Raw genomic sequence first — 18,379 nt, forward strand, 5'->3', positions numbered from 1 at the left:
ATTGAATGTGCGTTAGAAATGAGAAGTCAAGAAATGGGTTGTCATAAGCGGGGTCACAGAAGCCGAAAGAAGCGACGCTGCGTAATGCACCGGTTCCGAGAAATAGAGAAGCATTTCCTTCCATCTCTTGTTAATTCATGAGGAAAAAAAAGGAACATGTATAATGTGTCCATGAGCCGCCAGAACTTCCGGGGTTAAGCCTCAATACGTGTACAGCGCTACAAAGGGCAGAGTTGCTCACCTTCGAGGGAGCACTGATTCGAGTCCAAACACGGTCTCCTTGCCTTTACCATACATAGTAATGGGCCGACCCCAGCAAGATTCTCGCACTGCTGGAATAACCTCTATTCTCCCATCCCCTGTGTATAAAAAGCTGCATTAAATACACACACACACCGCTTTCTTACCCAAAGCGTTCCAGAAGTGTCCCTGAAGGCCTGGCCCCCCCCCCCCCCCCTTGGGATTACATCTAGAAAGCGAGTCTTGGGCTACTCACAGCATTCTCCATTAGAGCAGCTCAGCCGTGGAATATCCCTGCTACTTCAGAACGCGAGTGATTGATCTGCTCTCTCAAGCAGTACGTCGTTTGCTAGGACTGAAGTACCTACTGGGGAAAAAATGTTTTGCTGAACCGGGGTCTCATTCATCCGCGCTTAACAGCGGCATTCATTCCGTCTCTGACGCGTTACATTCTCATTTGAATCTCAATTTCAAAAATGAATGCTTGATCTTTGGCCACTGAATGGTTTTATTAAATATACATACGTTGCTGAAAAGAACAGTGGGTTGTCGGAACCGTCTTTTCTACATTTGGCTGATTTTCTTAGCGTGACTATCATGTGATTACGGTGGTCTGGCTCAACACAGGGAAGCTTCCATATGAGTGGAGTAATTCAACATTGTGCATGTTTCCCACCACTATATCCTTATTTTCAGAATATTTCCGCTAAATCATGTTAACCATTTTGTATAATTAACCGTTACTGTATTGAATTTGGAAAAACTGGAAGAAATCTGGGTGCAGCAGTTAAAATGGCAGAAGAAACACCAAACAATATTGAGCCAGTTCCGGTGTAAGAAACCGTTGAGAAACGGCTCGGGTGTGTATTAGTCTCGCTCATTCCCGAACTCAATCTGCTTCGTTCTTTTTCGTGTTCTAGGTCCTTGGGTCTTGCGGTTGCTCCAAGGGTTCGATTTCTAAACAAAGCCCGAGATGCTCAAACAAATCTTACTAAGAAAGAAGTCGAGGCGGAAGAGCCTGGCACTGTCAGCGATGACGACATTGAGGCTTTCAAATCCCAGCTTGGCAGCAAGGAATCCGACCGTCAAGGCACAGAGGGTGGACAAACGTTGGATACCTCCACGCAAGGCAGTGACGCGCTCGAGCAGTCCGACAATGAGGAACTCTCAAAGAACATGGGAAAAGCCACATTGCATTTTATGGACGAGGACGACGAGGACGACGACTGTCGAGATCTTGACATCTTTACCGTAAAAAGAAGAGATGTTTTTGGAGTAGAAGAAGGGGACTCTACTTTGGTGAGTTATTTTCTTTTTAGTTCCGTATCATATGCTGTAATACTGTGAATTATGCTATCTAGCTACGAAGATCTCAAGATATTTACATGCGTAATTCTTCTAGCACTTTTTTTGTTGTTGAGCGTTTGCAGTGAAACCTGGGGTGTCCAGATGTTGCTGCATAAGTTTGGGGTTCAGTAATTTGTGGTATTGGTGCTATAGGAGGCAGAAATCACATATCCATTGCCTTCTCTGTGTCTCTGAGGTGCCAAGATGAGTGCATGAGAACGGACAAGGGGGCAGCCATCGGAGCTACGGAGATGTCCTCTCCTTCTAGAGAGAAAAGCTTGTGTGTTGGGCCGCTGGAGCCACGGCAGCATCCCCAGCAGTACTTGCCAGGTTTTGGCCATGGGCCGTCTTATTGCGTAGTAAGGATCGTATTCAGAAAATCGCATAATAACTCATACTCGGTAGAAAAAGGCATGAACATTCGAGATTCATGTGGGTTTCATTTTTCCGTGTTAATATATAACAAAAGTGACATGCGGACTCACCAAGGCGTCACATTTAGTTATGGGTTTATTCACAAAGCTGTGAAATATTGAAAAATGCATTAACTATGTGTTATGGAGGGCACGCTGTTGCAGGGTTTTCCTGTAGTGAAGCTTAGTTAAGTCATTGAGGTGACTTAAAGCTGAAGCCCCATGGACGTCCAGTGCTGACAACAGTTGTGTAGAGTAGCATTGACAAAAACATGGTTTTATTTCATTACACCGCATTGAGCTGATTCTTTATGGCAATGATAATGAAGCCCTGTTTGATGAATCCTGCCCTCCATAGACTTTTCTTTGTCAGAGTAGCTGGCTGGGTGGTTGAGACTAAGCCATTCTATTGTTTACCACGAGTCAGGAGTGCTTGTCTAGTAGATTGGGCTAAGTCATAGGAATGAGTAATGTGCAGCTGTCTGAAAGCATTGTATTATGCTAAAACCGGTGAAAAAATAATTTATACCAGTAATAAAAGGGTTGGAGTTCCCCTTAGACGGTAACCTTTCAAAATAACTAGTTTTATGGCAAAAGGGCGAAATTATTTTTCGGGACAAGCAGTGCATCGCATATAAATTTGGATTTGCTCAAATTCAAGATGAAACGGACTCTGCTCCTTAGTTTATAATCGAGAAGGAGGTGGGGGGTATATGACACAAGAGCAGAAGGTGTCAGAGTTTGAGATGGACCAACAAACATCCCCTCTAACAATTTGACATCATCAGCGTGTCTCGGCCAATCAGCTGAGACCTGGGGGCTTTTATCTCCAGTGAGGATGGCTAGTTTGGTCTCACAATGGGGAGTGGGCATCTAGTTTGGATATAGGTTCTTGGATCTAGGGAATTGCTATCTGTAAGCAGGCAGTGCCTATGATACTTAAGTCGTCTAACCCCAGATAACTCCGACGAGCGCAGACGGTGAAAGCGACGTAACAAGAGAATTAAACCGGTAGCAGAGACGGTCGCACACCCAGATCTTGGGGCCTACACTTATATCTCAGCATTTCTTGCTTATTGGCTTGATTGACAAACCTTTTGCTGTGATGGCAGACGTGGATTAGAGCTTCCCTAACAGAAGAATGTAAATCCGTTCCATCCTCATTAAAATTCAGCTCTCGCAGCGTTCCAATACAAACCCTTCTGAATACACCTTACAATAATGTAAGCCTTTGAACCGTGAATGCTACTTTTAATGAGACCTTTGCTGTTTAGGAGCGGGTCCAGAACTAGAGCCTCTTTGGGAGCAATTTAACAAGCTTTAGTAAAGTGTCCGTTTCTGTGTCGGAGATGACTAATTTCCTGTAAGTGCCGGCTCTTTTACCTCTTTCTGATTAAGCTTCAAATTTACTGACGTTTCATTCCAGAATCCAGTTTTTGTGAAAGGGTCGCATATCTTATTAAGGGCTTTTTGGCTAATGTGTAGCATCTGCTTTGTATGCAGGTTAAGCAGTAACGTTTTCTCTCTTTAATATTCTGTTCCCCTGTCGGTTTCTTACTCGCTGGGATGAATTCATACTCCTTTCAGCCGAAAATAAAAATGGTTTATTGCCTTGTACTGACAATGTGCAGATCTACTCATAGTGCTGGAAGAAAATCAGTCTTTGGGTGAAATGTTCTCAGTTTTGTCATTGAAAAACTTCGCCCATTTTCGGTGTATCTTGAATGGTTTAAGAGGTTCGCAGGAAAGTAAGTGGTAATCCATTTTCCCTTCATCTTTTGATCCTTCACCAGTGCAAGGCTTGGACCTTTTAGCCCTGTCTGTTTTAAGAAGTATTCTGATAAAATGACCAGCGTGGGGTTCCTGGTATCAGCCATCGTAGTGTTCTGTAAACATATGGGCAAAGTAGCCCAATTTAGGACACCTGCCCTGGCCCGTGGCCTCCATATTGACATGGTGGCTATGCATAAACATTGCCGGTTTTGGACATGCTCTGATGGGGCTCCTTCATGTACTGGATCCAGCCTTCTCCAGAGACAGTGTTAGATATTTGTTTTTAAGAACATCTAAATGCTTCTCTGTCATTTTGATTTACTTCTTGCCATGAGCACTAATTGAAAGTAGACGCTGTTAACCCGGATGATGGAACCTGCATGCTCTAGGTTGTTTCTTGAATGGAAAGATGAGACCTTGTTCTACTATGCATGACTTTTTTGTTTTTTTACTCCTTTACCATATCCATTGGGATGATTGCGTTTTCACATACCTGATGATGATATAGGGTATTTGATGAACAAAGAAGCCATGAATGTCTTGTAGACCGTGGCAGGTGAGGCTTATAACTGGAGTCGTACACACGAATGCCGATGGCATAGGACTCGGGAATAACCAGATCCCCTTGCAGAAGGACAAAGCCCGCAATCTTGGTTTTAAATGTATTGGACATATGCTTTATTCTTAACTCTTCTACACCGTGTTCTTCCATAGTGCAAATTTTTTTTTTTTTTTTTTTTAGGAAATACATTTGATGCCTCAGTACTGCTGCCAATTTGCATGATATTTAGTTTTTTTTCCCATAGTTTGGAACATATTTCCTAGAACCAATTTTCTTTGAAGCCATGCTGGTCTAGCAGGGCCACGAATATGTTGCTTCCTTTGCTGCCAATGTATGGCAATACGAGACATAATAGATAAACAGACAATTTTGCGGAACCCAAAATCTGAATCAATAGCCTTATTTCTAAGCTGCATGTTTTGTATTTCTGTAGATCCGTATTCAAACGAAAAGATAAAAGGGACATTAATCCATAATCCGCCCGGGGCTGTAAAAAGCAGAAGATGTTTTTTTTTCTTCTTCTAGAATTAGAAGTATGATTTTATTCTGCGAATAGCGTATAGGAGAACTCTTAGGATTTTTTTTCCCTTTCATTTTCTATTTTGCTGTAAACTCAAATGTACCCTTATCTCTTAGCCTGTGGTATTCTCATAGAAGGTTCAGCAGCAAGGTTCATGCGCAGTCCAGGGAATTAAACCTTAGGGAAATGATAACTTTCTCTTAACACGGCCAAAGCTTTTTTTGTTACAAATCGTCCAATGTGTTTGCAAAAGGTTGATTTTAGCAAATGTGCATTAAATATCAAGCTAGATTACTTCCGCCAATCCCACTGTAAAACAACTATAGAATAGAGGTGGAAAACTAGAAGACTTGTGCAAAGGAACCGAAAATGATATGGCCAATTTTTAGGTTTTGGTCTTTTTTTTTTTTTTTTTTTCTTGTTTTTGATCCTTTTTTTTCTTGTTGGCAGAGAAGGTAGGGAGAGGTTCAGAGAACGTGTGAATGAAAAACCCAACAAATTTAAAGGAAATTTTGGAGCACTTTGCTTTGTTTTCGTCTGTTTTCTGGGTGGGTCCCTCCTTGTTTTGGGAGATTTGCACGAATTGACGAAATTGTCTAAAAACAAGTTTTTAATCGCTAGTTTTTAAACATTTTCCTTTGGGGATCATGATGTCCCTTAGAATTTCCGCTAATTTCTCCTTCCACCTCTGTAGCACTAAAATAAACTAATTAACTTGCGGTACAATTCTGGGCACCGGTCCTTAAAAAGGACATTGTGGAATTAGAAAAAGTGCAAAGGAGGGCTACGAAATTAATAAGGGACTGGGAGAGACTAGTTATGAAGAGCACAAAATTATATACGCTAGAAAAACGGCGTCTCAGAGGGGATATGATAACATTATATAAATATATGCAGGGCCAATATAAAGAGCTCTTCAGTGTAGGGCTGCAACAACTAATCGATAAAATCGATGATAATCGATAATGAAATTCGTTCGCAACGAATTTCATTATCGATTAGTTGAATCGATTTTTATCGATTATTAAATGAGGGTTTTTTTCAGAGCAAATGCTCTGAAAAATACCCCTCGTGTTATAATCCGTTTAGTGTGACTCACAGGAGCAGTTGCTACTTACAGTTCCTCCCTGCAGTCACTGCCGATTGGCCCGCCCACTTCCTTTTTCCAGTCCCTCCCGGCAATCGCTGCTGGAGAAATAAAGGGGCGGGGCCAATCGGCAGTGACTACAGGGAGGGACAGGGAGGAAGAAAGGGGCGGAGCCAAACTGCCGATTGGGTCCGGCCATTTCCTTAGCATCGCCATGGCTGTGACACTCATCTAACTGTGAGTATAAAATTAATATTTGGGCTGCTGAAAGTTAGGGGAGGTGGGGGTTAATTTAGGGGCAGTTATAGTTAATGGGGTGTTTAGGGTTAACTTAGGGGCAGTTATAGTTAATGGGGTGTTTAGGGTTAACTTAGGGGCAGTTATAGTTAATGGGGTGTTTAGGGTTAACTTAGGGGCAGTTATTGTTAATGGGGTGTTTAGGGTTAACTTAGGGGCAGTTATAGTTCATGGGGTGTTTAGGGTTAACTTAGGGGCAGTTATAGTTCATGGGGTGTTTAGGGTTAATTTAGGGGCAGTTATGGTTGATGGGGTCTTCAGGGTTAATTTAGGGGCAGTTGTGGGGCAGTTGTGGTTAATGGGGTCTTCTCTTCAGGATTAATTTAATAAAGTTAACTTTAGAGGTAAAGGGGGGCAAACTGAGGGGAATCTAAATCCTGGGGGCAGTGAAGATTAACCCTGTATTTATTTATAAAAGAAAACTAGACACCCCAGGGTATTTCAAATGCTAGTATTTTAACTCTTTCCATGCACCATATCTACCACCAGTCTTTGTCAAACTTTGTGGTAGTCATTTTTTTGCATTTGTTTTGTCATACACATTTTACTTCAGGTATGAATTAAAAGGTTCTGGTATATGTCACTCACAAAACACCCCAATATGTGTTCGGCAACATCTCCTGAGTACAGCGATACCTCACATGAATGATTTTGCCTGGCTGTTTGGGGACAAAAGGGCCACTTTTGGGGCATGCACATTTTTCAATGTTGAACTTTGGCATTTGGGGATCCACTGCCCATGCCCTACTTGGTACATCTTTGAGCTGGGCCATTTCAGTATGCCCAACAAAACCATATATTTTTGAAAACTAGACACACCAGGGTATTTTAAATGCTGGTATTTTAACTCTTTGAATGCACACATTTTACCACCAGCATTTTTTCAAAGTTTGCAGTAGTATTCTTTTGTGTGTATTTTTCCCCCACACACCTATGTTATGTATGAATTTACAGCTCCTGGTATATGTCACACGACACCCCAATATGTGTTCAGCAACATCTCCTGAGCGCAGTGATACCCCACATGCATGGGTTTGTCATTTTTGGGGGGAACTAAAAGGCCACATTTGGTACGTGTGCATTTTTCTCATTGGAAATTAGATGTGTGGCCATCCTTCCCCCCCGTGTTAATTGGGACATTGTTGAACCCGGCCAATTCAATTTACCCCATCAAATCATACATTTTTTAAAAGTAGACACCCCATGGGCATTTAATATGCCAGTATTTTAACTCTTTCCATGCGAGAATTGTTTTAAGCTAATATGCTAATTTTAGGACTTGCTCACAAAAATTTTTTTATATATATATTTTATTTTTTTTGCCTTTTTAAAAAAAATTTTTACAAATTTTTTTCATCTTGAAGGTTCCCCTGATAGTGACATCAGTGGGAAATTATTTTTACATTTTACTGTTTTTTTTTTTTACTTTTTTTTTTCTAATTATTATTTATTTTATTTTATTTTTTAATTTATTTTTACTAATCACACTGTGATTAGAAAGCTGGGCTCCATTGACTTGCATGGTTGAATGCAGTACCTGTATTCAACCTGCAAGTGGAGCCAGAGTTCTCTTGAGGGTCTGGAGACCGTCTAGGGAACTTTTCATCTTTATTTTTTTTCCCGGGCCGGCGCCATCTTGCTGATGGTGAAGATCACCGGCAGTGGCGGCTGTGACCGCTCTCCGGAGCGGTCACAGCCCATCGAGAGGTAAGTGTTTGGTGTCACTGGATGCCTCCTGATCGAGGCATTCCAGCGACACCGTTTAAGTTTAGGAGGTGATCGTTGATCGCCTCCTAAACGGTTTTAAAACGGGCGTCTGCCGCCATACAATGTATGGCGATTGTTGACGCCCCAGGGAGGGGCCAGACACGGCCCCTGGTGCCGATCGTGGCGTTGCTGAATGCCTCGAGGACGAGGCATTACAGCAACGCCGTTTGGGTGCAGAAAGCGAACGTAGATCGCTTTCTGCACCCGTTTAAAGACGTGCCGGTTCTGGCACGTCGTTTGTCGTAATCGACTTGTTTTTCCGTGCCGTGCCAGAACCGGCAATTGTCATTAAGGGGATAAGGCATATGTGGGGAGGGCAGTGTGGCAAGCCTGGGCTCAAATATGCATAACCGGGGGGCAGGTTGGGGAAATAAAAACAAGAAAAAAAATGTATTCTGCCGTTTGTTTTTAACATCCTATGTTACTTTATTAAATAATTTAAAATAAATGAAAAATTAATTTTTTTTTTATCCGATTAATCAAAAAAATAATCGGCCAACTAATCGATTATGAAAATAATCGTTAGTTGCAGCCCTACTTCAGTGACCTGTTCACTAACAGAAATATACAAAGAACAAGAGGTCGTCCTCTGACACTGGAAGAGCGCAGGTTTCATAGACGACAGAGGAAGGGATTCTTTACAGTGAGGACAATAAAGGTATGGAATTCACTTCCAAGGGAGGTGGTGTTATGAAATACTTTAAATACTTTCAAAAGGGGCATCGATATTTTCTTAGAAAGGCATGACATACAGGGATATAAATAGAATAACATTAATATTTAAGAGCTTCTTGATCCAAGGAGAAATCCGATTGCCTCTTGGAGTCAAGAAGGAATTTTTCCCCTGATGGCAGAATTCAAAGTAGCTTAATTAGGGTTTTTTTGCCTTCTTTTGGATCAAGAATAGGAAAGTTAGGTAGAAGGATTGAACTTGATGGACTTGGGTCTTTTTTCAACCTTATGAACTATGTAACTATATGTAACTATGTAACTTGCAGTATGGTAGGTGAGCTATGAGCATCTCAGGCTCTGCAAAACCAACTGTCACTGCCTCACACTCCAACTCCCATCAGCCTGTAACTGCTGCTACTGACAAGTTAAAATGGCGGCAGCTCACCCAAATATCTAATGCTTGTCCCTCCCCTTGTAAATGCTGATTGGACAGATTGAAAAAAGTAAGGAAAAACTCCCACAGGTTGTTGGCGCCATCAATCACAGCCATAATCATCCTGTTTTTTGGCTAATTCTATCCATCAGTCATGAATAAATACCCTCCTATACACAGTCCCTCCTACTTTACCTCATCAACGAGCGCCAAAACGCCTTGTAATGAACGGGTTTTTGGCACTTTTGCAATTAGTTTCATTTGTTTCATTGGAGATCACCCTCGTTTGCATTCGTTAAAAATAAAGTTATGGAAACAAATGCACAAGTCTTCAGCTTTTTTCAGTTACCTTCAATTATGTTTTGAGTGATTTTACATTTAAATACCTAAAAGATGTTTTGTTTTTTGTTTTTTGTACATCTTCATTATTTTTTTAAGTTGCCATCACTGCATTTACAATCAAATTTGCCCTCAAGAAGGATAATCAGAAGGTCACCATGTACCCGAAGAAGGTCCCTCTAGCTATGGAAGATTCTTGCCTTGAACTCGTACTAAAGCCTTTTAGGAGCCAATTTTTTTTTTCGTGTTGGAACTAGCTTTCCTTATACTCTGGACCTTTTCTTTATCATTAATCACAAGAAACCTTAAAGTGTTTTTAAGGATGTCTTTACGCTCCTCGGTACTTTGTGTTCTACGGTTATATTTTGTGAAGAGATTAGAGGCAAGAAAGTTGTTGGAATATGGAGCTGTTTTTTAAAATAGGAATCAAATAATTTAACCATATAGCTTACACACCGGCGCTGCAGATCTAAAGCACGTTTGATGGTAATAACATTGGCACAAGAACTGTGTGTGGGGGGCAGAGGGGAGCTGGGCAGTGGCGTGTTAAAGCTCCTAAAGAGATGGGTCAGGAGTGGTGGCAGCCCACTTGACAACGATTTTCATTTATTATTACCGATGAGTTGTTGCAGCCCCAAACGAGGGTAATCAAACTTTAGTGATAACTGGCATTGAGTCTTTTATGCTTTAAGTGAGACCTGCAGTTTAATGTGAGTCTGGGTTCTTTTGTTTCGTCCCGGACGAGTTGTCGATGCGCTCTGGGAGGAATTGTGGCCGCCGGCTCGCTCCTGGGAAGGTTCACCGCTGTTCCAAGTTTTCTCTTTCTATTATTATTATCTTTTATTTATATAGCGCCAACAATTTATGCAGCGCTTAATACAAGACATATATTCAAGGGTTATGATGAGACGAGAATTGACGGACTAATACAAACCGATACGTTAGGTGGAGAGAGCCCGGCTCGCAAGCTTACAATGTTGAGTAGTGGAGGACGGCCCTCACCGTGGTTTGCTGGAGTCCCAGAGCATTAGAAATGGCTTTATAACCCTTTCCAGACTGATAGATGTCGGTGACTTTGTTTCTCATCTGTTCTTGGATTTTTTTTTTTTTAAAGATTGCGGCATCATGTGCTGCTTTTGGAGACTTTTTAGCTGAGTAAATTTTTCAAGACAGATTCAATTTAATTGGTGTGGATTCAGTAGTGCTGGCAGTAATCGTGCCTCGCTGTGTCTAGTGAAACTGAACCCGATTATCAATTCAAATTGGTTAAGTGTTTAATTTAGTAACTTCATTTACTTTTCCACATATGGCCAGGTAGGGTTGCATAGCTTTTTCCCCTTCTATAGATGAAATCATTTAAAAACTGCGTTTTTTGTTTACCAATAATAGTAAAATTAGTTTGATAATCTGAAAAATTAAGTGTGACAAATATGCAAAAGTCGGAGTAATCGGTAAATACTGTGTGTGTGTGTATATATATGTGTGTATATGTGTATATATATATATATATATATATATATATATATAATGTGTGTGTGTATATATATATGTATATGTGTGTGTGTGTAAGGGCATGTACATGATGATGGTGGTGAATGCAGACTCGTATCGCTGGAACAGTCGTACAATACTATAATTTTCTGTAGCCAGAAAAAGCTCCCTGAACATATATTTTTTTTTTTTTAAAATAGCATTTCAGGACATTTTGTTTTTACGCAAGCTGATGTGTGTTATCAGCAGTAGCCTTAAAGGCTTCGGTAACATATCATTCAGTAAGTAACCATTGTGCTAAACATACGAACCCGCACTGTAACATTTTAAAAGAATATTTATTCCGAATATGAACTGGTTCCCAGCCTCTAGCATCTGTAATAATGAACCTGTTTTCTGCCGAATTCACCAAGCTGTTAAATATGTTCGAATTTCTGCAAGCATTCATATAATAGATGCTCGGCCCGTCGGGACAGCTCTTGGCTGTTCGTTTCACCATTTCAGCATTGTTTTCAAAGGTCGCCATGTAAAATGATCTCTGTATATAGTGTCGTCGTATTATAAATCTCTCTACAGTAGAAATGCACAAAGACATGAAGTCCGATTAAGTTTGCCAGCCTTGCATCTCTTGTTGTTCTGCAGATGAAATCTCGGATGGACGTAGTTTCTGATGATTTCAGCATCGCTCGTCCCTGTTGTAAGATTTTATTAATTTCCGTGGTGCTCGGTAATGAGCGTGTTTATATTATTAGGTGCTCGCTGTTCCTGGTTTATAGCCGGATTACTGTTAGAATCAGAGATAATAAAGTGGTCTTAAATCCGGTGTCCATCTCCACTCCCTTTTTTGGAATTTCTAAAATCAATAGGGTGGTTTCCTGGCATTGACAAAAATCTCTTTTTTTTTTTTCTCTCGCTTTGCTCCAACTCATTTTCTTAATCTGAAGACCTGGACGCCTCCGTTGGTGCCAGTTGTAAGATTTTGGGTGATTTTTTCCCGGCTGAAACGCCACACTGAGCTGATTATTTGTTGCCATGCTAATGAAGTCCGTTCCTCCATAGACTTTCATTTGCCTAAGTGTCAGGCAGGGTGATTCAGACTGAGGCGTTCTGTTTATCACAAGCGGTATGATAAGGAGTCCTCTTGCAAATATTCTGTGTAAAAACTATTTTTTTTTATTTTTAAAAAGAAGGCAGCGCAATAAACTTGTAGATATAACAAATCATCAAATGTATGCTCAACATCATAAAATATGAACTAGTTTTTACAGGTCCCCAAACGGCTCCACGCTGATGCCTGCAAGGCTTACAAAAATCATGCTTTTTTAAACGTAATATGTGGACTGACGGCTTGCCCTGGGCGTATCGTGAATGCTAGTGCTAGACAGCAGATATTGGGGGGGGAAAACATACTGACAAAAAAAGAATACTGATTGTGGGGGCCGTTTCCAACTGTCATTGGGAACGGTGTGAATAAAGCGCGTGCTTAACCGGTTCATGTCATAGAAATGGCTTTTTCCTTTAGATAAAAGGAACCCAAGTCTGCAACATAGTAATAGTCACCGCATGTAGGGAACACGTCTGAATATACTTACCAACCTAAACTAATACACAGTGACATCAGCCATAGCCCCTTTTAATAAGATTCCCTGTATAGTGCATAATAAAGAAGACTTTTTGCCGGCCAATTGTATTTCCAGTAACTTAAGTGTTATGACTTGTTTAGTAATTAGATCGTTGGAATGAAAGTTACCTTCTCTACATTTTAAATTAACGTGAATTGCCAAAGCCTTTGCCTCCTGCACATGCCAAGAGGATCCCTGTAATTAGCAGACCATGGATTCTCAATATGTGTTAATTTGTGTTTGCTTGCTAATGGCGTGTTTGCCACAGAAGCCAATTACATCTGGATTTTACCGTAACTGGCTAATGAACACATTATCCCGCTGTGCTAAGATGTATTGATGATCTGATATGGAATACAGAACCCTTTTCGGCATAGGGTATGTAATAGACGTTAGTGACCTGGGCCGAACTGACCAGGAGGGGCCGGGGAAGCAATCGCCCCCGAGAGTGTAAGGGAGTGAGTGTTAATGTGTGTGTTTGTGTATGTGTGCAAATGTATTTGTGTTACTGGTGTGGGCAAGAGGCCAATGGGGCTACCTGGCTTTACTTGCCCCCCAGGTGCCAGCTACCCCCCCCCCCCCGTTAGTGATGCACAAACAATGTTTAAACAATGTGGAAAACCCAAAATATAATAATGCTACTTATACATTAAGGATATATATATATATATATCGCCACATCTCGCTTTATTTCCTGTAGAGCCATTCTGTAATAATGTAACTATTTTATAAATGACTGGCTTTTTATCTATTTTTGAAGTAATTTCTATTTATTTTTTTTCCCATTTTGTGGGCTTGCAAGCAATGTTTTGTTTCCCACAAAGGAAAGGCATTTCGGATTACTTTTACGACGAGCCTCTAAATGTCTGGTAACCAACGTCCTAAAATTGCTCCGGGACACGTTTCTGATGCTGGCGATGCATGATCCCTGATATACTGAACGCCGGGCGCTCAAATATATAACATGACTCCATGAGGCATTTCTAATTGATTAAAAGGAAGGAGAGGCTTCCATATATTCTACATATATTCAGAATGCCGACTTCTCATACGTGCTCTGTATATCTGGGCGCAGTGACCGGGGATGTCCTGGAATGTTTCCTCCGTAATCTTTTTCTTATTCTTACCATAAAATCTTCAAGTATGCGGACACGTCCCCGGTACGTTACACTTTCTTAATTTTTTCCGTTTAGAATCTCTATAGATTCTATAGAATGTCTTCCCCATGTATACGTGACCTGCTGATATCTGAGCCAGCTCCTGTAGGCACCTTCCACCCAGGTAAGCGGGAGAAGCTGTGGGATTCCTCCCATATGATTCATGAGTATGACAGCGGTCCGAGGGGACACGCTGTGAGCCTCGAACATCCTTATTTCCTCTGAAAAGTGTACCCAACCAAATCCCGCACCCGCTGATCAAGACAACAAAAAACCACAACTGCTGCCAGCATTTAATTTATTGCAACGCACAGAAATGCACACCGGAGGGTAAGTGATCACAGACGCGTTATGATCCTTTGCTGTAATGTCTGTTTCTCAGGTATTGGTTACCTTCGACACAGCTTGGTTACACAGAATTACATATATTGCTTGGCATGGTTCAGCAGTATTGCGTAGACAAAGTTAATGGGATTTAGTTCATAATGTGTTTCCTTAAAAAATATATATATTTTATTTTCTTAATACATTTTTGACATAGGCAAGCAAATGCCTGATGGACATAATTCCAAAAAGCAGCTACCCCCGTTTGTGTTTGTACATTCAAACACACAAACAAGCAAAAAAACCCTCAGCAACGTCTGTTTTACAGCGTCATTTTAATAAATATTAATGACTTAAACTAGGCACAGTTTTATCTAAACCATGCGGATCTATGCTGTAGTTGGCTGGATGGGCCTCTACTCCAACAGTGATATGCCTATGAGAAATGGTACCGTGATTTCTTTTGCCCCTACCCATAGAATTCTCCTAACTATTGTCTGGCTTGGCCCTACACGCCAGAAACATTTGGGAAGCCCTCCTCTACAATCTCCCAGAGTGTTCATCAGGTCCCGGACACCAGACATGTCTAACAATCGATGGGAGATGGCGTCAGACCCGACCCGTCTGAAGATTGAGAGCACCATTCAAGTGCATATCATGGCTGAGTGTCCCTTTCGATTGGCCACGTGTTCCGGTCGGGATGCCGCGTGGATGCCGGGCTATTGACTTTAAATACAAAATGCTTAGGATCTCCAGAATAAACGGAGGACGGTGTGATGCAAGCCAAACCTCATCTTCATTACCAGTGAGCAAATCCATACGTGCAAACGTACGCATTAAATAAACATGAGGATTTAGTACTGTATTTGGGCCGAAGCCCATGAGCTCGCCCTCCACGTCAAGGCACCCCGGGGGAGGTGAATGCTAAGGGAAAATGTCTGGTCTCCTGCTAATAAATTCCGTTGCATTAACCCATCTCCCCTTCAAAGCACCCCATAAAACAAAGAAATGTTATCCCGCGTGCCCAGACAGCAAAATAAATGGCGCCGTTAACACTTTCTTTACGTTTTTCCAACTAGAAACGTGAAACTTGTTCTTTAATGACCGCGCGTTTCTCGGATGATCAATATCTTCTTCTCCCCGGCCCCGGATAGGGGAATACAACCTTCAACCACAGCTAGATTTCTGAGCAATAAAACTGTTCTGATTAGACGGCATGGAACTTGCATTTCTCATCGGTAGGCATGATGGATTAACTGGTTGAGGGTCATACAACTTGTTTTTGTTGCAGTCGAAACTGTTTTAGGGCTGGAGGCAAGTGCCGCTCACTGCCATAATGAAATAACGCATTATCATTGAAGCCAGGGGTGGAGGGAAAGGTTAGGTGGTCCGCACACAGGGAGCGGAAAGGGCAAGCTCAGGGGGGCAGTGTAGGGAGAGACAGCAGGGGTAAAGTCTCATGTAAGACAGAGAAAAGAGACGACCATAACACAGAATGAAAGCAAGCAAATCTTGAAACTAGCCTTGACATTCAGACGTTTCATTGGACGGAGCCAGAGAATTTACTCGCCAGTTCCTTTTGAAGCCAATGCCACTAGAAATGTCTGGCACAGAGGGAAAGCTTGGGCACGGACATTCTGCGAATAGCTTTCTGCCCCCTCTCTGGCCGGCAAGCAGACAGTAGGGCACCTGACCGCTTACTGCCGAAGGCTTCCGGGATACCGCAATCAAAGTAATAATCCTGCTTGTTGCTGGACAAAATGATAAAATGTTACCAAAATACATGTTTTACTTGAAGAATTGTGAAAGTCCCAAAGCGCCGTGTTTTGGGATCTTTTTGCTGAAGTGGCATTATCGCATTCCCGCAGCACGTCGGATTCTATCTTAATCAGCAGCTTGTTCTATTTTTTTTATGTGTTGTTGCCGTAAGAAGGCGCTTCGTCTGCGTAAACTTCTCCATTCCCGAGACAGCAGAACACAAATGCAATTTAACAGCACATCCGATTACAGCTGCGGTCGCGTAACACGCACGTAATCCAGCAACACGCGCCACTGCATGTGTATTCCATGTAGCCTGTGCTTGCTTTAACCCTGTTAACGCCAGAGCCAGCAGTGGTTTAAAAATAAACACACACACACACACACACACACACCTCCAGTCTATTCTATTTCGTTTCTACTTTTAAGCATAGGTGCCAACTAGTCTGAAAAGGTTAACTGTTATGGGCCGAGCGTTACATATACATGCGCGCCATCCACATATACCTGTTCTTTCAACGCTCCTTAATATAATCGCCTATAACAATTGCGCGTCATGTAACAGCAGCCGTTCGCCCCGTTAAGGACCTCGAATAAAGGTTCTTTGTAGAGTGAAATAAAGTAACAATTTCTGGATTCCATTCCAGTGGTTTCCATGGTGATTTTATTATTACCTATTGCCAACAAAGTAGGCAGCACTGTACCGTTTAAATGGGGTGGTTAACGCATACGCAACAAATGTACATTAATACACAGAGACACATCAGGCGTTGAGAACCAGCCATCTAGCCCTATGCTACTGTTACACAGAGTTCCTGGCTGGAAAGGTGGGCTTTGGAGGGTCCCGCTCAAGAGCTTACAATCTAAAGGCATAGTATGTGTAATTGAAATACAGAGGAGTGAAAGTAGAGTAGTAGCTCCATCTTTTGAAAAAGCTAAATAACATTGGACAAAAAAAAGAAAAAAATGTCCCAAAAATATAGATTTGCTACATATGCAAGAAAACATTAAAAATAAGGCAAAATATATGAAAAAAAACCAACAAACTCTCAGATGGTGGCTAGCAGGTTTACATCGCATAAGCCTAAAAGAAGTCTGAGAGCGTATCTGTTAAAGTAAAGGTTCCGTTACAGGTTTCTCCGTTCCCCAAGCACCCTCACCCATGAATTAATGATATCTGCTCTTTGAATTATGGCCGAGCGATTGGAATATTATTTGGATGCGGTCGGCACGCTGGCCGGGTCCGGTGAAACTCCCACGTATAATCGTTTAGAAAGCTGCTGGAAGAAATCTGATTCACCCCGCGTAAGGGGGATTAGCGCACGCTGTCACTAATTCACCCGCTTTTACCGTCATTCTTACAGTCCTGCCATCGACGTGACCTGATTAGCTGTCGGTGTGCGTGGAGTGCGTCATAGTGCTGTAATAACGGGCACTCTCTTATATTTAGCTGTCTCTTTTCATATTTTACATTTAGCAACAGAGTGCCATCAGATTCTGTTACGCTATTACAATAGGGGACAGTGAAGAGGAAGAAGTGGTTATTTTTTACATTTTTTTATATGTATTCCGCTAATGTAAATAAACGAGGGGAAACATCTCGGCTGCTGCGGGAACGCTTCATCTTCTTAAGATCTTCGTCTATCTTTGAGATTTACAAGAAAATCTTAGACGCTAAACGTTTTTTTGCAAGCTGTCATTTTTGTCATATTTTGATCTTGTGGGACTGAAGCCGTAGCCGCGCTCGCAGAAACTCCCCAGGAAGGTATGCCGCCTGTGAACGCAGATGTTTTACTTCCGTTCCTGCAGCGATTTCCCCACCAAGCTTCAAGTTAAGTAGTGAAACAGCAGCTTTTGTTTGATTACTCTCGCAGGATAGGTAAGACTGCTGCAAAAGAACCCGATTTATGTTCGTCGGCATCCCCGGAGTACGGTAATACCCCACTTGCATAGCTTAGATCCCCTCCCCCACTCCTCCGGGGTACTGCGGGGATACTCCGGGTCGCAGGAGCGCTGTTGTGGCACTTCCCACTCACCCATTAAAAACAGCATGTGTCCTGCATCGTCAGCGGGGCTGCCCACCAATGGCAACGGGACCTCCTTCTCCTGGTAGCCGGTGCCAGAACGTTCCCTGGTATGCCCCCCCCCCATTTCAGGCGTCCAAATCGCAAGGCGCTAGCGGAGGTCTCATCAGCTGTGATTTGGCGACATCACAACATCTGGAAAATGGGGCATCCGGTAACGTCTTGCTTTTACCTCTCTAGATAGGTAAGGGGAATGTAGAGCGTGCGTGTGAGCGTGCGAGTGAATGTGTGTGCGAGCTAGCGAATGTGTAAGTGTCAGGTAGTGAAAAGGGCGAAATAAAATGTCAGCTAGACAATATTGAGGTCCAGGCCAAGTGCGTTTCCCCTGCGAGGAAGGGTACGCTGTCCATACATAATGCGCAGCGAGATCAATGAGATGAATTGTTCCTTCTCTACAACTCATTGTGGAATGAACACCTCTGAGACCCAACTGAACGGCAAAGCATGCGCAGACACTCAAAGCGCTGACAGGCACTTTACTTCTCAGTGCGCT

General features: G+C 42.2%; 1 protein-coding gene across 1 annotated transcript in view; it reads left to right on the top strand.

The window, feature by feature from the left end:
• Positions 1–18,379, top strand: part of LOC149288925 (putative ATP-dependent RNA helicase DDX10) — an 89,282-nt gene that overhangs the window by 15,532 nt on the left and 55,371 nt on the right. The window contains exon 13 of the mRNA XM_089491185.1: positions 1,161–1,539. Coding sequence (XP_089347311.1) covers positions 1,161–1,539 — 379 coding nt within the window. The remainder of the gene's footprint in view (positions 1–1,160; positions 1,540–18,379) is intronic.

This window comes from Sceloporus occidentalis, unplaced genomic scaffold (assembly GCF_023333645.1).
Source record: "Sceloporus occidentalis isolate IW3139 unplaced genomic scaffold, rSceOcc1.0.p SCAF_49, whole genome shotgun sequence".
Taxonomy (NCBI): domain Eukaryota; kingdom Metazoa; phylum Chordata; class Lepidosauria; order Squamata; family Phrynosomatidae; genus Sceloporus; species Sceloporus occidentalis.